Here is a 21713-nt window from a genome sequence, read left to right as displayed (position 1 = left end):
GGGACAGGGATGGGCTGAGGGTAGTGGGGGGCAGGGATGGGGCGAGGTGGGGGCAAGGGGCAGCAGTGGAGGGGCAGGTCACTGACCCAGGTTTCTGCCCCCCAGCCCGACGTGGAAGTGGTGTCCCGGGAGCATGCGGGTCACATGATCACATGGACGGGGCCCGGCTTCGCCCGCGTGCGGGACGGGGCTGGCCTGTCCTTCCACATCGACAACATCCCCTACCCTATGGAGTACGACATCCTGCTCCGCTACGAGCCCGAGGTGTGCGGGGCACGGAGGGGGCTGGGCACCAGGCTGCCCCGGGGCGGGATGCCAACAGGGGAGGGGATGGCCAGGCTCCTGCAGGGCATGTGGGGCTGACGGGGGAGGGGACATCTAGGCACCGGGCTCCCCTGGTGTGGGGCTGATGGGGGAGGGGTGCCTGGGTGCCAGGCCGTCAAAGGGCAAGGGGCTGATGGTAGGATTGCCACCTTTCTAATTGCTGGTAACCAAACTCCCAGCCCCACCCCCTGCCCCGCCTCTCCCCCAAGGCTCCGCCCCTTCTCTGCCTCTTCCCCCCCCCAAGGCCCCACCCCGTCACTTGCTGGATTGTGTCCATCTCCCTTTCTTTCCCCCCACCCCGGAGCTGGAGCTGGGCTCCCTCTGCTCCGGGACGGGGTGGAGCTGCCGCTGCCTGCGTAGGGGGCGGCCCTGGCCGAGCAGGGGCTGGTGCACGCGGGTTAATGGCCCGGCGCCTCCCCCGCCCACGGTGACTGGACTTTGGGTGTCCAGTCAGTACATCCAACCGAACACTGCCAGGTCCTCTTTTCAACCAGACTTTCCGGTCAAAAACTGGGCACCTGGCAGCCACAGCTGATGGGGGAGGGGCTCCCCTGGTGTGTGGGGCCCAGCTCCGAGACCACCTGGCGCAGAGTCCACACTCAGTGCCCAGGGGCCCGCGTCGGGAGCAGGCTGCCCCGAGGAACGCTCCGGGGGCCCGTGCATGCTCTGGTCATCTCCCAGCCCAGGGCTCCTACCCCTGCCAGCACCTGAGCCCCCGCCTGTCCCCCACGTCATCCTTCAGCCTGCCCAGGAGCACGGGCCCGCCCCCTGGCAGTGCCCCATGCCCTCGGGGACCCAGCTGGGGGGCGCCCCCTAACCTCTCTCCCTGCAGTCCACAGAGGACTGGGAGGCCATCGTCAGCGTCAGTGCCCAGGCGTTGCCCACGAGCCCTCGCTGTGGGAACGTGCTGCCCTCGGAGCAGAGGTACAAGGAGAGCCTGCCGCACACCGCGAGGTGAGAGCCCACGGGGGCTCCTGGGCGGACCCAGGGCCCTGCTTTCTCCGCCGCCCGTCTGGGGACCCTCGGGCGGCGCCAGTGCCCTCGCTGCCAGGCTGCTGGGCCCATGTCCCACGCGCTGCTGCCCGGGCTAGGGGCCAGCCCTGCCAAGGGGGCACACAGCCCGGACCCCAGCCATGCCCTGCGCAGCCCAGCCCAGCCTGCGCCAGCTGGTCCCGCAGCCTGGCAAACTGGCTCATCGCCCCCCCCCGGGCCCTGTCCCACCCTGGGCGGGGCTCACCCCCCCCCCCCTCGGGCCCTGTCCCACTCTGGGGTCAGCTCACACTTCCCCCGCCCCCGGGCCCTGTCCCACCCTGGGCTGGGCTCACCCCCCCCCCCCCGGGCCCTGTCCCACCCTGGGCTGAGCTCACACTCCCCCCCCCCCCCCCGGGCCCTGTCCCACACTGAGCTGAGCTCACCCCCCCTTCCCCCCGGGCCCTGTCCCACCCTGGGCTGAGCTCACACTCCCCCCCCCCCCCGGGCCCTGTCCCACCCTGGGCTGAGCTCACACTTCCCCCCGCCCCCCCTGGGCCCTGTCCCACCCTGGGCTGAGCTCACACTCCCCCCCCCCGGGCCCTGTCCCACCCTGGGCTGAGCTCACACTCCCCCCCCCCCCCCCCCCCCGCCCCGGGCCCTGTCCCACCCTGGGCTGAGCTCACACTCCCCCCCCCCCCTCCCCCCCCCGGGCCCTGTCCCACCCTGGGCTGAGCTCACACTTCCCCACCCCCCCGGGCCCTGTCCCACCCTGGGGTCAGCTCACACTCCCCCCCCCCCCCCCCCGGGCCCTGTCCCACACTGAGCTGAGCTCACCCCCCCTTCCCCCCGGGCCCTGTCCCACCCTGGGCTGAGCTCACACTTCCCCCCGCCCCCCCCCGGGCCCTGTCCCACCCTGGGCTGAGCTCACACTCCCCCCCCCCCCCCGGGCCCTGTCCCACCCTGGGCTGAGCTCACACTTCCCCCCGCCCCCCCTGGGCCCTGTCCCACCCTGGGCTGAGCTCACACTCCCCCCCCCCCGGGCCCTGTCCCACCCTGGGCTGAGCTCACACTCCCCCCCCCCCCCCCGCCCCGGGCCCTGTCCCACCCTGGGCTGGGCTCACCCCCCCCCCCCCGGGCCCTGTCCCACCCTGGGCTGGGCTCACACTCCCCCGCCCCCGGGCCCTGTCCTACGCTGGGCTGGGCTCAGAGCCCCCTGTCACAGCCCCCATTGTTCGCCCCATTGGCCCACCCACACAGCTCGCCCTCCTGCCCCCAGGTACGCCCTGCTGCCCCGGCCCTTCTGCTTTGAGCCCAGTAACCAGTACGAGATCGCCATGCGGCTCCAGCGTGCGGGCGTGGCCCAGCGCCACCTGGCCGCCTTCATCCTCATCGACTCGGTAAGGGCAGGGGCTGCGCAGGGGGGGCGCCAGGTCCTGGCCCCGGAGCCCCCGCATGGCCTCTGCCGGGTGCCTGTGCTGCTTCTCCCCTCACAGCCCCCGCTTCGCCCTGGGCCAGGCACGGGCCGGCTGCCTCCTGCGCTGGGCAGGGAGATGCCAGGCCAGGCCTGTAGCCAGTCGCCTGGCTTCGCCGAGCAGGCGGTGTCCTTCCAGCAGCTGCTCAGTGCCCCACGGCGCTGCGAGCTGGAGCCCGTGTGCCAGGCCAGCTCCGGCTGGGACAGGAAACCTGCCGGTGCCCTGCCTCAGCTGTGAGGCACTTCCCGCCAGCGGCCACCTGCCCTGGAGTCCCCGGGCAATGCTGGAGCTGCTCCCTACGCAGCCGGGCAGGGCTCTGGGGGAGTCTCCTCTCTCGGAGCAGACTGTCCCCAGGGCAAGAAGCTCACACGGCTTCACCTTCCTGGGTCTGACCTTGGAGCATTCAGCATCTTCTGCCCCTCCGTGCGCTTCCCACAGGGAGTCCGCCCAGGCGGGGTCCTGAGGAAGCCAGAGGGTCCTGCCCCCCAACTCCGCAGTCAGACGTGACTCTCAGCCAGCCAGTAACACAGAAGGTTTATTAGCCGACAGGAACCCAGCGTAGGGCAGAGCTTGTTAGCACAGAAATCAGTGACTCTCAGCCAAGACCATCTTTGGGGAAGGGGAGCCCAGAGCCAGGGCTCTGCCCTCCCCCTGCGCCCCAAGCCAGCCAAGACTGACTCGCTTCCAGCTGCCTGGCCCTGCCCTGCCCGTTGCTCCTCCTCCAGCCTTTGTCTCGCTTCCCAGGCCAAGAGTCACCTGGTCGCATCCCCCTCCTGGGTCTCAGGTTAGGAAGGGGCGGCCACAGCATCCCTGCAGGGAGCTGGAGCAGCCCCCCCCAAGTCACACACGCTTATTCCCACCACCCAGACATTGGTGCGACACACAGGGAAACTGAAACATAACAAGGGAAAATCCCCACTTTGTCACACCACCATATTGGCCATGGTGGCTCTTGGCATCTGCTGTCTGAATGTACCACACCGCTCGCTCACTGGCGGGCGCCCGCGGGTACCGTGCCGCTCGCTCGCTCACTGGCGGGCGCCCGCGGGTACCGCGCCGCTTGCTCGCTCACTGGCAGGCGCCCGCGGGTACCGTGCCGCTCGCTCGCTCACTGGCAGGCGCCCGCGGGTACCGTGCCGTTCGCTCGCTCACTGGCAGGCGCCCGCGGGTACCGCGCCGCTTGCTCGCTCACTGGCAGGCGCCCGCGGGTACCGTGCCGCTCGCTCGCTCACTGGCGGGCGCCTGCGGGTACCGCGCCGCTCGCTCGCTCACTGGCGGGCGCCCGTGGGTACCGCGCCACTCGCTCGCTCACTGGCGGGCGCCCGTGGGTACCGCGCCGCTCGCTCGCTCACTGGCGGGGGCCATGGGCTGGACCGTGGTGTGCTGAGGTGGGGAGGGCCCCAGGGGCTGCTCCGGGACTGCTGAGTGCCACTTCTGCCTCTGGCTCTCATTCCCCCATGCCCGCACCTCCATCTGGCTAGCCCCAAACACCAGGCCCACTGCACCCCCTGCCTGGCCCAGCCCAGCCCACACCTTGTCCTACCAGGCCCATGTGCCCACGGCATAGCCTGCCCCACTGCGCTTGCCCATCCATCCTGCCTGCAGCATTCAGCCCCTTCTGCACCTGGCCTGGCCATGCCATGCCCCCACTATGTACCATGCCCTGCACCCCAACTCCGCAGTCAGATGTAACTCTCAGCCAGCCAGCCAGTGCCCCCCCCCGCTCTCCCCCGTGCAGCCTGTCCAGTGCCCCCCTGCGCCCCCAGTGCAGCCTGTCCAGTGCCCCCTGTCACGGAGTCCCCGGGCGATGCTCTGGAACTGCTCCCCACAAAGCCAGTCAGGACTTTGGGGAGCCTCCTCTCCCTCGGAGCAGACTGTCTTCAGGGCAAGAAGCTCACACGGCTTCACCTCCTGGGTCTCTCCTGGGAGCATTCAGCATATGCCCCTCCATGCGCTTCCCACAGCGAGTCCACCCCGGCGGGGTCCTGGGGAAGCCAGAGGGTCCTGCCCCCCATCTCCGCAGTCAGACGTGACTCTCAGCCAGCCGGTAAAACAGAGGTTTATTAGATGACAGGAACACGGTCTAAAACAGAGCTTGTAGGTACAGCGGCGAACGGGACCCCTCGGCCGGGTCCATTATGGGGTTCAGAGAGCCAGACACCCACGTCTGCCCTCACTCCTAGTCCCCAGGTAGCTCCAACTCTGAAACCCCCTCCAGCCCCTCCTTCTCCCGGCTTTGTCTCTTTCCTGGGCCAGGAGGTCACCTGATCTCTTTGTTCACCTTTAGCTATTTCCTTGCAGGGGGTGAAGGGGCCCTGGCCATTTGTTGTCAGGGAGACAGAGTGTCAGTGATTTATGCACACTGACCCCACCACCTAGAGACTTAAGAAATGCATAGGGGAAACTGAGGCACCCACACAGTAGTCAGAGGAAACATTAAGAACAGTCCCACTTCGTCACACCCCCTTGCTCCCCCCAGTGCAGCCTGTCCAGTGCCCCCCTGCTCCCCCCCAGTGCAGCCTGTCTAGCCCAGCCTGGCCTGCTCCCTGCCCCCCACATTCCTGGCCTGGCCCAGCCTGCTGCCCCCCAACCCATGCCCTGCCCAGCCCATGCCCCACAGGCAGGGCCCCATGTTTGCGCTCATGCTTCTCCCTTCCCAGCTGGTTCTTCTGCCGCGAGTGCTGGAGCTGCCGGCTTTCCATGGCCGCGACCCGGCGGCGGAGCAGCACCGCGAGGAGCTGGAGCGCTACCTGTGCCAGGAGGCGTTCCGCATGGCGACCATGCCAGTGCTGGCTGAGATGTGTGCCCGACTGCTCTGCAGCATCTCGGCCCTGCTGCACGATGGGGCCCTGGGTGAGTGCTGGCGGGGGGGGGCACTGGGTGAGTGCTGGCGGGGGGAGGGGCCCTGGGTGAGTGCTGGCGGGGGGGGGAGGGGCACTGGGTGAGTGCTGGTGGGGGGCGGCCACTGGGTGAGTGCTGGGCGGGGGGGGAGGGGCACTGGGTGAGTGCTGGCGGGGGGGGGCACTGGGTGAGTGCTGGCGGGGGGGGGGGGCACCGAGTGAGTGCTGGCCGGGGGGGGGGGGGGAGGGGCACTGGCTGAGTGCTGGCGGGGGGGGGGGCACTGGGTGAGTGCTGTCTGGCGGGGGAGGGGCACTGGGTGAGTGCTGGCCGGGGGAGGGGCACTGGGCATAGGCGTGGGAAGTAGGGGTGCCCGGCATCCTGGCTGTTGGCCCCTGCTGCCCGGGGGCTCTGCTTCTGGCCCCAGCTTTAGGGGGCGGTGAGGGGCGTGGATGGGGTAAGAGGGGTGCAGCTCAGCACCCCCACTCCAAAATCTTTTCCAGCACCACTGACGCTGGGTGGGCGCTGGGCAGGGGGTGGGCTCCCTGGGCTGGGACTCTGGGGGGCAGCGCTCGTTGGCGGGGCGGAGTGGGGCGAATGGCAGCTAATGCTCCTCCATGAGCTCCTGAGTTCTATTCCTGTGTGTGCCAAGGGGGAGGTCCCACCCCGTGCCTCAGTTTCCCCATGAGCACCACTGATCCCCCTCTCTCCCCAGCCTGCCAGTGCGACCCCCAAGGCTCTACTAGCAGTGTGTGCCAGCCGGTGGGGGGGCAGTGCCCGTGCAAACCCCACGTGATCGGCCGGCGCTGTGACCAGTGTGCGCCAGGCACCTATGGATTTGGGCCCTCCGGCTGCAGCCGTGAGTACCTGTGTGTCTGTCTGTCTGTCTGTCTGCAGTGAGCCTCACCCTGGGAACACCGGCCATGGGTGACTGCCGTGGCTCTGTGAACCCCAGGGACGTCTCCCCATTCACCCCACCTTGTGCTCCCCTGGGGGGATGTGCCTGGCTGTGACTGCAGCCCTCCCCAAGGCCGGGCACCGTGCTCTGCTGGGCTGGAGCTGCCGCTGCCTTGTGGGGCTGCCAAAACCGAACAACCCCCCTTCCCCGCCCCTTCCCCACCCCTGCTCACTATTACCCCTCCCCCATTGCTCCCTCTCCCACTCCCTCACTCACTCTCACTGGGCAGGGGAAGGGGATTAGGGTGCGGGGGGGTGAGGGCTCTGGCTGGGGGTGGGGCCGGGGATGAGAGGTTTGGGGTGCAGGAGGGGGATCCGGGCAGGGGGTTGGGGTGCGGGGGGTGAGGGCTCTGGCTGGGGGTGGGGTCGGGGATGAGAGGTTTGGAGTGCAGGAGGGGGATCCGGGCGGGGGCAGGGGGTTGGGGTGCGGGGGGGTGAGGGCTCTGGCTGGGGGTGGGGCCGGGGATGAGAGGTTTGGGGTGCAGGAGGGGGATCCGGGCGGGGGCGGGGGGGTGAGGGCTCTGGCTGGGGGTGGGGCCAGGGATGAGAGGTTTGGGGTGCAGGAGGGGGATCTGGGCGGGGGTGGGGGGTTGGGGTGCGGGGGGGTGAGGGCTCTGGCTGGGAGTGGGGCCGGGGATGAGAGGTTTGGGGTGTAGGAGGGGGGCAGGGGCGGGGGGTTGGGGTGCGGGGCATGGGGAAGACAATAGGGACTCCAGCACCGAGCAGCCAAGGCCCCAGAGGGATGTGGACTCCCCTATCTCTCCGCCCAGTTGTCCCAGCCCCAGCCCCAGACCCATCTCACTGGAGGATAGGAGACGGGGAAAGCCCACTGCCCAGGACTGACTGTCACAGACCCACAGGATCGGGGCAACACCCCCACCTTTGGAGGTCTCTAGGAGGAACCCCTGAGGTGTACCAGAGCCCTTCAGGGTCTTGCTCTTCCTCCAGGGAAACTGAGGCAGACAAAGGATTCATAAAAATATTGTAAACATCCCCCCCATTGTCACAGTAACGCTCCAGGCATCGGCCCCGTCTGTGCGTCAGTCTGGGTACGTGGTGCTCTGGGCATGCTTGCTGTCTCTCTGTCTGCCCAGCTGGGTGACGCCCCACCCGCCTGTCCCACAGGCTGTGCCTGCTCCCCCGAGGGCTCGGTCTCCGAGCTCTGCGACCCCGTGAGCGGGCAGTGCCGATGCCAGCACGGGGCCATGGGGCGCCGGTGCGACCAGTGCTTGACGGGCCAGTGGGGCTTTCCGGCCTGCCGGCCCTGCCACTGCAACGGGCACTCGGAGGAGTGCGACACCCACACTGGGGCCTGCCAGCAGTGCCGCAACGCCACCACGGGACGCCACTGTGAGAGGTGGGTGTGTGGGCCCCACGGGGCGGGGGACAGCTCTTGAGGGCTGGGTGGGGAAGATGCAATGGAGGACAGCGTGGGGGGCTGGCTGGGGGGCAGCCAGAGTGTGGGCTAGCTCGGGGGAGGGAGGGCTGGCCGTGGAGACGAGGATCAGCGGTGGGGGGCCTGACCTTGGATATGGGGGGCAGCGGTGGGGGGTTGGCCGGGGGGATAGTGGAGGGGCTGGCCAGGGGGATGGGGGGCAGCAATGGGGGGGCTGGCGGGGGGGATGGAGGGCAGAGGCGGGGGCCTGGCCAGAGGTCAGCAGCAGGGGCTGGGACTAGGGGGCAGCAGGGAGGGCTGGGGGGAGGGATGGGGGGCAGAGGCGGGGGACTGGCTGGGGGGGGGGGGCTGGCCCTGGGACTGGGGGGCAGTGGGGGGCGCTGGTGGGGCGGATGGGGGGCAGAGGCGGGGGAAAAGCGAGGTGGTTTCTCTCTCTGTGCTGTGGGCAGGTGCTTGGAGGGTTACTATGGCGACCCGGTGCTGGGCTCCGGGCAGCAGTGCCGGCCCTGCCCATGCCCTGGGTACCCTGGGACTCGGCATTACCATGGCAACTCCTGCCACGCCGACAAGGAGACCAATCAAATCGTCTGTCTGTGTGCCCCAGGCTATACAGGTGAGCAGTGGAGGGCGGGGTTAATGGGGTCAGGGCACTGCCCCCCCACTCTTGGGGACATGGGGCTGGGCACAGCCCCGCTGTTCGGGGTGACCGCATGGGGGAGCAGGTGGCAGCTCCCTCAGCCATTCGAGAGGACGCGGGGCTGGCAGCAGCCGGTGCCAGTGGGCAGTGGGTGCCCTCAGCTCCAGAAGGGCCTTTCCCTTCTGTCCCATGAAATTCTGCTCAGCCTCTGCGGAGCTCCCCCGGCATCCCCAACGACGGGCGGCTGCCGGGCAGAGCAATCAGGAGACACAAACCCGGCGAGGCCGCCCCAGCCAATGCCAGGCAGCCCAGCCTGCGCTGGGAGCTGCTGGGGGAGAAGAGAGCCGGCCTGCGCTGCACCCAGAAGATTGGGGGGCCCCCAACTCTGGGGAGGGGAAAGAGATGGGCCTGGCTCCCTCCAACTGCTCTCTGGACCCAGCCCAGGGCTCCAGGGCCCATCCACCTCCTCTGGGCTGTCACACAGGGCAGGGCCTCCCCCAGCTCCCAGGGGCTGTGGGCACAGAGAGCCTCCCACCACGCCAAGCCCCACGGCCTGCCCCACTGGAATTGCAGTATCTGCTGCTGCCACTAGCCCCGGCTGCGGGCTGGGCGCTGTGCCAGCCCTGCTCATGGCAGGCAGGGCGGGGGGCTCCTGCTGGCCGGCAGAGAGGTCGGGGGTGGGGCGGGGGGCTCCTGCTGGCCGGCAGGGAGTTCAGGGTTTACCCATTTCCTTTAAAAAAACAAAGACAGCCCCCCCGCCCCCCCGCTCACCTCCCAGCCCCTCCCCATGGTGATGATGGGGGAATGCAGCGGGAAGGGCTGGTGATCTGGGGCAGGCGGTTCCCGAGAGCCCTGCGGGTAGCTGCCCCTGCCACGGGCTGTTCCCCATGCGGTGCCCACGTGCTGGCCATGGGGCCTGGGCAGCGGTCCCAGGGATGTGTGCATGGGGTAGGTCCCAGCGCCCCATTGCGCCAGGCCCGAGGGGCTCCAGCCGAGCAACACACTCCTGGCAGAGGGGTCGGAAGCAGGTGCATTTCTGGCTCCTGAGAGCAGGACGGGGTCCCTGAGGCTGGGGCTGGGCACCCCCCCGGGGGCCAGGGGCTGGGACGTTTCTCCAGGGATCACCCAGCAGGCTGAGAGTGTCTCCTGGTGTCGCTTCCAGGCCCGCGCTGTGACCGCTGCTCCCCCGGCTACTTCGGGGCCCCAGAGCAGGAGGGCGGGGGCTGCCGGCCCTGCCAGTGCAACAACAACATCGACCCCAGTGACCCCGAGGCCTGCGACCCCCGCAGCGGGCAGTGCCTGCGCTGCCTGTACGACACGGACGGGCCCCGCTGCGCGGAATGCCGGCCTGGCTACCATGGCAATGCCCTGCAACGCAGCTGCCGACGTGAGCGGGGCTGGGGGGGATGGCCTGGCGCCAGGGGAGGGGGAACAGGGCATGGCCTGGCGCCGAGGGAACGGGGGGCGGGGGAGTCAGGGCCCTGCACCCCCACTTCCTGCGATTCACCGGGACTCTCAGCCAGCCAGTAACACAGAAGGTTTATTAGACGACAGGAACATGATCTAAACCAGAGGTACAGAGAACAGGACCCCACAGTCATGTTTAGCTTTCAGGGTGGGGAGCCCAGACCCTGGTTCTGAGCCCTCCTCTCTTTCCCCAGCCAGCTCCAAACTGAAACTCTCCAGCCCCTCCTCTGGCCTTTGTCCCTTTCCCAGGCCAGGAGGCCACCTGATATCTTTGTTCTCCAACACCTTCAGTTGGCACCTTGCAGGGGAGGGGCCCAGGCCATTAGTTGCCAGGAGACAGGGTGTCGGCCATTCTCTGTGCAGACACCATCACACCTGCCCTCTAGGGCTCTGCAACAATCACACACCCTTATCCGACCACCTAGATACTTAGGAAAGGCACAGGGGAAACTGAGGCACCCACACAGTATTCAGAGAAAACATTAAGAACATTCCCACCTTGTCACAGATGGCTAGAAACCCTCTCCTAATTTCCAGCTGGAGTGGGGCTGGGGGAACTGGGGCTGGGGCTGGGCCTGGCCCAGTGGGGCGGGGCCATGGGGAGGGGCAGGGCTGGGCCTGGCCCGGTGGGGCGGGGCCGTGGGGAGGGGCAGGGCTGGGCCAGGCCCAGTAGGGCGGGGCCGTGGGGAGGGGCAGGGCTGGGCCTGGCCCGGTGGGGCGGGGCCGTGGGGCGGGACAGGGCTCGGCCAGGCCCAGTAGGGCGGGGCCGTGGGGAGGGCGGGGCCTGGCATCACATCACAGGGAACGGGGCTGGGGTCCCAGGGCCTGGCACTGCGAAGGCCTGGGGGGAGAGGACCTCCTGTTCCTGAGTGTGGGAGATGGGGGCACCCGGGGGCAGCGGGGCAGTGCCCTGGGGCTGTGGGTATCTGTGGGGAAGGGGCTGAATCCCGCCCCCCCCGCTCCTCCAATCCTTCTGTTGCTGTTCCCAGGCTGCACCTGTAACCAGCTGGGCACGCTGCCCGCCCACTGCGCCTCCGGCACCTGCTCCTGCGACCGGCTCCTGGGCAGCTGCCCCTGCCGCGCCTACGTGGTGGGCAAGAACTGCGACCAGTGCGCCCCCGGCTTCTGGAGCTTCGGGGGGGAGCGGGGCTGCGAGCCCTGCAGCTGCCACCCGGCCCACTCCCTGCAGCAGAGCTGCAACATGGTGAGTGCCCCGTGCCAGGGAGCGGGGGCTGGGTGCCGCCTGGCATCCGGCAGGGCCTGGCGCTCGGCCCCAGGAAGGCGAGCTGGGCGCTGCACGGGCACCTGTGCTGTGGGGCCATCGGGCTGTGCAGAGCCCAGGGAGGCCTGTGCCTGGGGGTGCCCGGGCTCCCTTTGCTCCACCTAAGTGTCAGCTTTGCCCCCCAGTTCACAGGGCAGTGCCATTGCCGGCCAGGCTTCGGGGGCCGCACCTGCGCCGACTGCCAGGAGGAGCACTGGGGCGAGCCAGAGCGGGAGTGCATGGGTGAGTGTGAGCGGGGGCTGGGGGGTCCGTGGGCAGAGACCTGGAGTGCAGATCTGGGGCAGGGGGAAAGTCTGGATTGGAATATGGAGGGGCTGGAGGGGTGAGCTGGAGGGGAGTGGGGGGGCAAGCCAGGAGGTGGGCACAGAGGATGGGAGGAGAGCTGGGATGGGGGACGGGGGCTAGACCAAGAAGGGGCAGGGGGAAAGCCTGGAGGGGGTGGGGGATGAGCCGGAGGGGGGTGGGAGAGGAGCCCTGAGGGGGATGAGGGGTGAGCCGGAGGGAGATGGGGGCAAGTTGGAGGGGGATGGGGGTGAGCCCGGAGGGGGTGGGGGCGAGTTGGAGGGAGATGGGGGTGAGCCCGGAGGGGGTGGGGGCGAGTTGGAGGGGGGTGGGAGGCGAGCCCTGAAGGGGATGAGGGGCGAGTTGGAGGGGGATGGGGGCGAGTTGGAGGGGGGTGGGGGTGAGCCCGGAGGGGGGTGGGGGTGAGTCCGGGGGGATGAGGGGCGCATTGGAGGGGGGTGGGGGTGAGCCCGGGGGGGTGGGGGACGAGCCATGGGGGGGTCCCCACGCTGGGCAGGCTGCTTTGCTCGGCCCTTGCTGAGCCCCCTGCCCCCCAGAGAAAGGCGTGGGGCTTTGGGCGTTTGTGGAGCCTCGCTGCATTGTAGGAGCTGAGTGGGGGGCACGGCTGGCGAGCGGGCCCCTGCCATGGGAGCGGCTGGGGAGGGGTCAGCAGTCAAAGCACACCCCCCATCTCAGAGCGAGGCCCGGCAGCTGGCGTGCCAGGCTGTGTGCAGACTCAGGCAGGCGTCCCGGCGGGCGGCTGGGCTGTGACGTGCCCCCTTTGCTCCGGCAGCCTGTGACTGCGACCCGGCCGGGGCGGAGAGCCTGCAGTGTGAGCGTCTCAGCGGGCACTGTGCCTGCCGGCCCGGCTTCACAGGGCAGCGCTGCGACCGCTGCCTCCGCGGCTTCCACAACAACTTCCCCCGCTGCGACCGCTGCCCGCCCTGCTTCGCCCAATGGGACCTGGCCCTGGCCCGGCTGCACGGCCGGCTGCGCCAGGTGCAGGAGCAGGCGCGGGCGCTGCAGGAGGGAGGCCCCGGTCCCGAGCTCAGCGACAGCCGCCTGCAGGACCTGGAGAGCAAGCTGAGGCGCACGGAGCGGCTGGTCGGGGACGGCAGCAGCCAGGGCACCCCCCTCCTGCGCCAGCTGGGCCGCCGGCTGGACGACACCAGGCAAGGGGGCGGCACTGGCGGGGAGGGGCTTGGCGACGGGACCCTTCCCCCTGAGCACCCGGCAGGACCGGCCTGGTCCCTCCTCCAGCCTGCTGGGCTGGGGGCAGATGCCCATGTTGCTGCCCCAGCTGGCATGGCCGGCCCCTCGCGAGCAGGCCCAGCAGAGGCCTAGGAGATGGAGACCCCGTGTGGGTGCAGGGCTAAGCCCCACGGCCAAGGCTGGCACGAGGGTGCCGGCTCAGACTCCTCCTGCACCTGTGCCTGGAACTGCCAGCAGCTGCTCCGGCCAGCCCTCTGGACGTCCATCTCCTGTGCCCATGCGCCCACCGGTGTGCTGGGGAGAAGGGCCTGGTGGCTGGGACGGGGGGGGGCAGGTCCCGCCCTGTGCCCACTCTGAGCTGTGCCCCTAGGGAGGACATGGACGAGGTCTGGAAGCAGCTGCAGGCCGCGGAGGGGCGCCTGGACGGGCTGGCTGGGGCGGACGCGGAGCAGAGGGGCCGCCTGGCCAACCTGAGCAGGGAGCTGCAGGAGCTGAACCGCGCCCTGTCCCGCCAGCAGGAGCAGCTGGCAAACTGGAAAGAGGCCAGCTTTTGGGGTAAGGGGGACAGAGTCCCCACGGGAGCCCCTCCCTGCCCTGCCCCCAGGTGGGGCAGCCACGTCTCCCTGGCCACACAGGGGCAGAGCTCTCCACGGCCCGGCCTGATGCCCTGCTCCTGTGCCCTGGCAGAGTCCTACCGGAGCATCCAGGCCTCCTCGGAGAACTCGAGGCAGGCGGCGCAGCGGGCCGGTGCCTCCGTGCAGGGGCCAGCCAGCCCGGTGGGCCAGGCCCAGCACACACGGCAGGCTGCGGAGGGGCTGCTGCGCAACACCGGCGACACCTTCCGCAGGACCCTGGCAGCGCAGAGGAGGTCGCTGCGGGAGGCCCAGAAACGGGCAGCTGCGCTCAGCGTCTCCGGGCTCAACGAGAGGGTGAGCAGGGTGGGGAGGGGCTGGGAGAGCCCAGGACGGGGCAGGGCTCTGGCTGTGGGTTGGGCTGGGGCCCTGGGGAGGAGAGCCCGGATGGGGCAGGACCGGAGCCCAGGAGGGGCAGGGCCGGGAGCAGGATCACTAGATGTCCCGATATTTAACTCCTCATCCGATGGACGATCAGGACGCCATTTGTCCCCATACTGAAAGGTTGCCAGGCGTCCGGTTGGTGCGGGGCCAGCAGGCTCCCTACCTAGCTCTGTGCAGCTCCCCAGAAGTGGCGACATGTCCCTGCTGCTCCTAGGCGCAGGAACAGCCGGGGGGGGGTCTGCATGCTGATCCCGAGTGCCGGCTCCGCAGCGCCCATTGCCCGGGAACCGTGGCCAATGGGAGCTGCGGGGGCGGTGCCTGTGGGCGAGGCAGTGTGCAGAGCCTCCTGGCCGCACCTCCGCCTAGGAGCCAGAGGGAGATGTCACCACTTCCAGGGAGCTGCCTGAGGTAAGCGCCGCCCGGGCCTGCACCCCGCACCCCAACCCTGAGCCCCCTCCCGCATCCAAACTCCCTCCTGGAGTCAGCACCCTGAACCCCCTCCCGGGCCCCAACCCCCTGCCCCAGCCCAGAGACTCCCCCTTGCAGCAGGGGCCGGAGCCAGGGCAGTGCACCTCCGACCCGCAGCTTCCTACGGCTTTGCACTCCCCGCCCCCATGAGTCACGATATTTTATTCTTACGATCTGGTCACCCTAGCTGGGGGAGGGGATGGGGTCCAGCTGGGAGGAGTGGGCTGACCCGGCTGGGCTAACTGGGAGCGGAGGCGGAGCAAACCAGGACACAAGGGCTCCTTTGACACGTTTAGAAGCGAGCCGGGAAAGCCCCACAGGTAGCAGGAGCTGAAATCGGACAGCCCGTGGCCAAGGCATGATGCTTAGAACGGGCAGCTCTAGGCTCCCCGCTCAGGGCCCGTGGGGCCTTGGCCACGCTGCCCAGCTAGGTCCAAAGCCGTGGGGTTCGCCACAGAGATCTCTCTCCAGCAGCCTGGGCAGCTTGTCCTCTCCTGGGCTGGCCGTGCAGCTCCGCTCTCCTTGGCTTTGCCTCTCCTGGGGCTGTCCCTTTGCACCCAGTTTGACCCCAAGCAGGTTTCTTCACCTGGGCACTGGGCCCCTTTGACCTGCATTGCCTCACTAGACGGTCAGTCTCTGGTCACGTGCTTCAGGCTCTGTGGAGGCGGGGGGCGTCTCGCTGACCCTTTGCAGGATCTGGTTTAAGCTAAAACTGCCTTTGGCGCCGGTCCCGTTTTCACCGGGTGGATTGCCTTGACGCTCTCTCCCGCGCGTCCCTCCATTTCCCTCTCTGAGTGTCTGCTCCCAGACCCAGGTCTGACTTTCCTGCTTCTCCCGACCTCAGACCTTTCCTCCTTCTCACTTCCCAGTTCTTCTCTCATCTGATCCCTTCCCCAGCTCCACCCGCTAGCTCAGCCTCTACGTCCTTCTCCTTCCCCTACAGCTCTTTCCAAGTGCCCCTTCGGGTGGCTCCCGAGGCCCCTCCTTGGCCGTCTCGCCCCAGGACAGCGTTCTGAGCTGCTGCGTTGCCGGAGCTAGCACCAGGGCAGGGTTACCACAAGGAGCCCCTCCAGGGAGAGAGCTGGGGCAGGGCTTGGGTGTCCCTCTCTCATGGAGCCACAGGGTCGGTGCGAGGTCCCAGCTTTTAAACAGTCCCTGGGAGAAGCCCTTCTGTGGGCCAGTCCCACAATGGGCCCCACCCTCCTGCCAGGGTCGGCCACGTGGCTTGCCGGCCCCTTACACTGGCTGTCAGGGTTCCCTCCCCACTCTGAACTCTGGGGTACAGATGTGGGGACCCGCAGGAAAGACCCCCTAAGCTTATTTCTACCAGCTTAGGTTAAAAACGTCCCCAAGGCGCAAATCCTTCCTTGTCCTTGGATGAGTACTGCTGCCACCACCAAGTGAGTCAGACAAAGATTCAGGAAAAGGATCACTTGGAGTTCCTGTTTCCCCAAAATATCCCCCCAAGCCCCTTCACCCCCTTTCCTGGGAAGGCTTGAGAGTGACCAAGGTGAGCACAGACCAGACCCTGGGGTTTTTAGGACACTAAAACCCAGTCAGGTTCTTTAAAAAACAGAACTTTATTATAAAGAAAAAAAAATAAAAGAAGCACCTCTGTAAAATCAGGATGGAAGGATGGATTCAAAACACAGAGGATTTCCCCTCTAGGCAAAACTTTAAAGTTACAAAACCAGGGATAAACCTCCCTCTTAGCACAGGGAAAATTCACAAGCTAAAACAAAGGACAAGCTAACGCATTTCCTTGCTATTACTTCCTATTTCTGTACTATTAGATGCTTAGTTCAGATATGGCTAAGGGAGCTGTATTTTCCCTGCCCTGGTTCCTCGCTGACCCAAATCAAAAACCTTCCCCCACAGATTTGAAAGTATCTTCTCCCCTTATTGGTCCTTTTGGTCAGGTGCCAACCAGGTTATTTGAGCTTCTTAACCCTTTACAGGGTAAGGAGGGATTTGATGCTCCCCTTAGCTGTATGTTTATGACACTGGCGCTCTGGGCTCCAGCCCCTGCTCCGCCCTGCGAGCTCTGCCCAGCGAGTGCCCCTGAGCCAGAGCCGGGCAGAGCCCTGCCCACTGTGCAGGGACCGATGCCCCTCGCCCAGCGCCTGCAGCGACTCCCCCAGCGCTGTCCCCTGGCGCGGCACAGGGAGGTGAAGGTTGCAGCATCGGCCATCCTGCTCAGCCAGCGCCCAGCCCCTTGGTACAGGCTCTGTCTGTCTGCCCTCCTTCGGCAGAGCCCCGGGGAGAGCCCCGGCTCCTGCCAGCCCCCAGCTCTTCCCCCCCAGTGCTTTGATCTCAGCGGGGGATTGTTCAGCCCCCCAGGGGAGGCAGGGAGCTCAGGTCCCTCTGGGGCGTTGGGTGCTCGGTGCCAGCGTCCTGGCGAGTGGAGTCGCCAGTGTCTTCTCAGATGCCCCAGTGACATGGGGAGCAAGGCCCAGACGGCCACGTCGCTTCCCCTACCCTGAGAGCAATCAGCCCTTCCCCACCCACTGGGGAGCCAGGCAGCACCGCGGGGAAACTGAGGCACGGACAGGCCTCATAAAAACATGACCAAATAGTCCCACGTTGTCCCAATCCACCTCCCCTAGAGGGGTGGCAGGATCGCTGGGAGAACTCTCCTATCTACCTAGCGCTGCCTCCACTGGGCTCAGATCGGGTCGCTCCAGGAGGACGATTTTTCAGCCCCCTGAGCGATGTGGTAACACTGACTTCATTTCCTAGTGTAGAACAGGCCTTGAGCCGCCCTGGGAGCAAACTGAACCCTCCTCCCCGCCCCCGGTAGCCATGTGGAGCACAGGGAGAAACTGAGGCACACCCTGGAGTCATACAAATCATTCCCCCTTTGTCGCCGCCTCCCTCCCAGCTGTGGGGCCCTCAGCGAATGCAATGGCAAGCCCAGGGTTCTGCCCTCCTCCCCTGGGGCCGGCTGGCTCTCCGGCTGACCCCCTGCCATGCGCTCTCTGCCCTGCAGATCTGTGGGGCGCAGGGAGATCAGGGCTGCGAACAAGCCCCCTGTGGAGGGGCCTCCTGCCAGGATGACTCCGGGCAGCGGCGCTGTGGGGGCCCAGGCTGCAGGGGGGCGCTCCCCGTCTCCACGCAGGCCCTGCGCTCCGCCCAGGATGTCTCACGCCAGTTGGAAAGCACGGCCGGGCAGCTGGGCACCATCGCTCTTAAGGTACGGCGTGGGCAGGGGCAGGGACGGTCTCCTCGGGCATCAGGCTATGATTTAAGCTGCAGGGGTCCCGGTGAGGGTGTCTCTCACAGGGTCTGCTAGCCTCGCACGCCTGTGGGCACTGCCCTCGCCCCACGCAGCTTTGTGCGCACACAAATGTGCCAGTCACATGCCTGTGCTGCCAGCTGGCACCAGCCGGGAGCAATCAGCTGTGAGGCCCTTCCAGGTGCAGGAGATCCAGGAGCTGGCCCGGGGCGCCAGGAGACGAGCCCAGGAGACACTGGATGGGTCTCAGGTAGCCAGAGGCCACATGGAGGAGTCCACAGCCAGGCTGCGAGAATTCATCCAGAAGATCAAGGGCTTCCTGGCAGGTAGGAGCCGGAGCGGAGCTGGGGTGGGCCTGGGGTTCCCAGGAGCTCCGGTGCCCTCTGCAGCCTGGCGTGGTGGGCGTCCCAGGGCAACCGCTACGCCAGGCCCAGCCACGGGCAGGCATGGGGTGAACCGGGGCCCAAGTTGGCGGCTGCTCCAGTCCTGTGGGTGCCCAGCCATGCCCTGGCTTGCCCCCGCTGAGGGCCTTCCCTGTCTGCAGAGGAGGGAGCCGACCCGGAGAGCATCGAGCTGGTGGCCCGGCAGGTGCTGAACATCTCCCTGCCCAGCAGCCCCAGCAGGGTCCGGCACCTGCTGCAGGAGATCCAGGACAGTATCCGGCAGCTGGACGGGGTGGACGCAGTCCTGAACAGCACGGCCCACGGCCTGGCTGCCGCCAAGGAGCTGCTCACACGGGCAGGGCAGGCCAGGTGAGTTACCGGGGATGGGAGCAGGCCAGGGGCACTTGCAGAGCGCGTGGGGGGAGTTTCTGGCTACTCTGGTCCCAGCCTTTCCCTGCAGGGGGCGCTGTGGGAGCAGGGTGCTGGTTGTGGGGGTGGGGCAGGGGGCAGCTCTGGGGAGCTCCCAGCAGGGGGTGCTGTGGGGGTGGGGCGCTAGCGGGGGGGCTCCCAGCAGGGGGTGCTGTGGGGGTGGGGCGCTGGCTGTGGGGAGCTCCCAGCAGGGGGTGCTGTGGAGGCAGGGCAGGGGGTGGCTGTGGGGGGAGCTCCCAGCAGGGGGCGCTGTGGGGGTGGGGCAGGGCGCTGGCTGTGGGGAGCTCCCAGCAGGGGGCGCTGTGGGGGCGGGGCAGGGCGCTGGCTCTGGGGGGGCTCCTAGCAGGGGGCGCTGTGGGGGTGGGCCGCTGGCTGGGGGGAGCTCCCAGCAGGGGGCGCTGTGGGAGCGGGGCAGGGGGCGGCTCTGGGGGAGCTCCCAGCAGGGGGCGCTGTGGGGGCGGGGCAGGGGGTGGCTGTGGGGGGAGCTCCCAGCAGGGGGCGCTGTGGGGGCGGGGCAGGGGGTGCTGTGGGGGGAGCTCCCAGCAGGGGGCGCTGTGGGGTCAGGGCGGGGCAGCTGCCTGGGGGCAGGGGTGGGGAGGGGCCCTGAGGCTGACGCTGTCCTGTGTCCCCAGGGAGCGAGCAGTGGGCGTGAGGGGGGTGATCGCGGCCACGCAGGAGGTGCTGGCAGGGGCGAAGGTCCAGGTGTCCGTGGCGGGGCAGGCACTGAGGAGCACCAAGGAGGCGGTCCGGGGCGTGGAGAGCAGCGTGAAGGAGGTGAGGGGCTCTGCCATCCTGGGGACCCTCGTGGCCCCCCCCAAGCCAGGCTGTGTCCTGCCCCGGAGTTATCCGCACACATTCAGGCACCCCCCCGTTCCCAGTGCGTGGGGCTCTGGGTGCACACGGCTGCTGCCGGGGGGCAGGACCTTTTCCCAGGGAAAGAGCCTCACCCAGTGATACCCTCCATGGCCTCTGGTTCCTCACACTCCCTGCGGCCAGCCAGGGTCAGGGCCGTCTGGGGGGCTCCGGTCTCTGCCGGTGTCATGGGCAGAGAGCTGAGCTCGGGCGGCTCTCGGCTGGGGCCTGGATGGGTTCCCAAGAACTCCCTTTGGAGCCCAGTTTATGGAGTGCCCTGAGTTCTGGTTGGCTCTGCCATAGCCAATCGTTACCCTAACATCTTACTAGCCAATCCTAGCCCAGCGTAACAACGTTCCCCACCAATCCTGGCCCAGCCCGAGAGGAACCGGCAAAGCCCCAGCCAGTGAACGCCAGGGCGTGGGGCGCCGACAGCGCACGGGGGAACGAGGGTTTCACCCCCACGCCCGTTGACAGACAGACGCTGTTCGTAGCCAGCTGAAGCTGTGGCTGTCCCTGGTGATGGTGGGGGCAGTAGGACGGGGTCTCCGTCCCGCCAGCCCGATAGGACCTTGTTCAATGTCATTTCGATGGACGGTGCGGCCGTGACTTCCTGCTCCTCGGCTAATGCTGCTGCACGGCTGCTCTTTTCATCTGGCTGCAGCCAACGGCCTGATCCCCACGCCCTGAACCCCCCTTACCTCCGCTGGCTGGAGCCCTCCCCTCCCGTCCCCAGCTGCTCTTCCCGGGGCCGGGCCGGGCTGGGGACTCGCTGGGGCTGTGTGGACTCTCAGCCTGGAGGCGGGGGCCAGAGGGGCTCCCACAGGCTGGGCCAGGCCACAGCCCCATGGGCAGCCTGTAGCGGCCACGCTGCGGGGATGGGTGGGACCTGGGGCACTCCCGTCCCGCTGGCTCCGGCCCCATCCCCCTCTGTCCCGCGCAGGCCGAACGCAGGCTCCAGGGGCTGCAGGAGAAGGAGGCGCGGGTGCTGAGGCCCCTGCAGGCGCTGGCGAAGCAGGTGGCTGCCCTGCAGGACAAGTCCAGGGCCAACCGGGGGCTGGCCAAGGAGGCCAAGGAGAAAGCTGAGCGAGCCGTGTCAGCCACAGGGACGCTGGGCCAGGTGAGAGCCCCCGGTCCTGCCGTGCAGAGCCTGGAAATGCTGCTTCCAGCATGTGACCCCTCCCCTGGGCCCGTGGATGCCAACCCCTGCCCTCCCTCTCCCCCGCACAGAGCCCTCCCCTGCCCCCACACAGCATCCTCCCCCCCCCCAGCCCACACCCTCCTCCTCCCCCGCACAGCGCCCTCCCCCCAGCCCACACCCTCCCCCCCCCCGCACAGCACCCTCTCCACCACCTGCTAGCCCATGCCCTTCCCCCACCCGTCTGCTCGCCCCCCTCCCCCTCACTGCAGCACTGGGCATTGGGGGCAGTGGGCCCGCGCACCCAGAGGGCAGGACCCCCACAAGCCTGGCGCTGGGTGTCAGCCTGTGCCCCTCTGCCCCAGGCGCTGGCAGCGGTGAGGCAGCGGTACGCGGCGCTGGAGAGCCAGGTGGGTGGGCTGGCCGGGGCCTCGGGCGACGCGCTGCTCCGGGCGACGCGGCTCCTGCAGGACGCCCAGCAGCTCCTGGACAAGGCCAGCGGCAGCCAGAGGAAGCTGGAAGGTACCCGGGGCGCGTGGCTGGGGGCGGCAGGAGCAGTGCCCAGCCCCACTCGCCAGGGTCCCTGCGGCCCCCCATTCAGACGGGTGCTCTGGGAGGGGTATGGGCACGTGCCGCGTGGGGGCTGCGGGCCAGGCTGGCTGTGGCGTGCGAAGGGCCCGGCGTGGGGGGCAGGGTCCCCGTAGGTGCTGCGGCCATGGCGGGGAGCTCACCGCTGTCTCCGCCTGTCTGCAGAGCTGGAGCGGCGCTTCGAGGCCGGCGAGGAGGTGCTGGAGTCCAAGGCCACGCAGCTGCAGGCGCTGGAGAGACGGGTCTCTGGGCTGCTGGAGGAGATCAGGGAGAAGGCCAATGCCTACGCCACCTGCTAGTGCCAGGGTACCGCCCGCCGGGCCAGACAGCCAGGCTGGACCCCCGCAGTGCCCCCCTCCCCCCTGCCAGTCTGAACCCCCACGGTGCCCCCCGCCCCCCCGGGCCGGACTGACAGTCTGGACCCCCGCGCCTTCCTCCGTGGTGCCCCCTGCCTGCCCACCAGTCTGGACCCCCACGGTGCCCCCCTGCCCCGCCTGACTGCCAGTCTGGACCCCCGCGCCCGCTGGGCTGCAGTGTCCTGCTCCCCCTTTCCCCGCCGTGCTGCCTTGTCCCCCCCCGCCCCCCAGGGCTGGGGAGCTGACCGTGGCTGCTGGGCTGGGCCTGTGACCTCGGGCACTGGTCACCCTTGGAAGGGCTCAGTGGGCTGCTGGCAGCAGCTGGGGGCTCCCCTGAGGGAGCGGTGGGGGTTGCCTGCCCCCTTCCCCCCTGCAATGCAGACTAGGCAAACGGACGAGGGATTTGGGT

At 68.5% G+C, this 21713-nt stretch overlaps 1 protein-coding gene across 1 annotated transcript in view; it reads left to right on the top strand.

The window, feature by feature from the left end:
• LOC135880880 (laminin subunit beta-2-like) overlaps positions 1 to 21247 on the top strand; it is a 33864-nt gene extending 12617 nt beyond the window's left edge. The window contains exons 15-34 of the mRNA XM_065407262.1: positions 106 to 264; positions 1157 to 1278; positions 2573 to 2693; positions 5429 to 5621; positions 6322 to 6465; positions 7689 to 7920; positions 8409 to 8572; positions 9759 to 9983; positions 11053 to 11267; positions 11471 to 11567; positions 12421 to 12799; positions 13210 to 13394; positions 13527 to 13768; positions 17313 to 17516; positions 17740 to 17884; positions 18103 to 18310; positions 19003 to 19144; positions 20166 to 20342; positions 20726 to 20882; positions 21114 to 21247. Of these exons, the coding sequence (XP_065263334.1) occupies positions 106 to 264; positions 1157 to 1278; positions 2573 to 2693; positions 5429 to 5621; positions 6322 to 6465; positions 7689 to 7920; positions 8409 to 8572; positions 9759 to 9983; positions 11053 to 11267; positions 11471 to 11567; positions 12421 to 12799; positions 13210 to 13394; positions 13527 to 13768; positions 17313 to 17516; positions 17740 to 17884; positions 18103 to 18310; positions 19003 to 19144; positions 20166 to 20342; positions 20726 to 20882; positions 21114 to 21247 (3645 nt within the window). The remainder of the gene's footprint in view (positions 1 to 105; positions 265 to 1156; positions 1279 to 2572; positions 2694 to 5428; positions 5622 to 6321; positions 6466 to 7688; positions 7921 to 8408; positions 8573 to 9758; positions 9984 to 11052; positions 11268 to 11470; positions 11568 to 12420; positions 12800 to 13209; positions 13395 to 13526; positions 13769 to 17312; positions 17517 to 17739; positions 17885 to 18102; positions 18311 to 19002; positions 19145 to 20165; positions 20343 to 20725; positions 20883 to 21113) is intronic.
• Positions 21248 to 21713: the final 466 nt, after the last annotated feature.

The sequence above is a fragment of the Emys orbicularis genome, chromosome 7 (assembly GCF_028017835.1).
Source record: "Emys orbicularis isolate rEmyOrb1 chromosome 7, rEmyOrb1.hap1, whole genome shotgun sequence".
NCBI classification, from domain to species: Eukaryota; Metazoa; Chordata; order Testudines; family Emydidae; genus Emys; species Emys orbicularis.
Note: the sequence above shows the minus strand (reverse complement) of the source record. Positions and strands in the feature narration are given on the sequence as shown.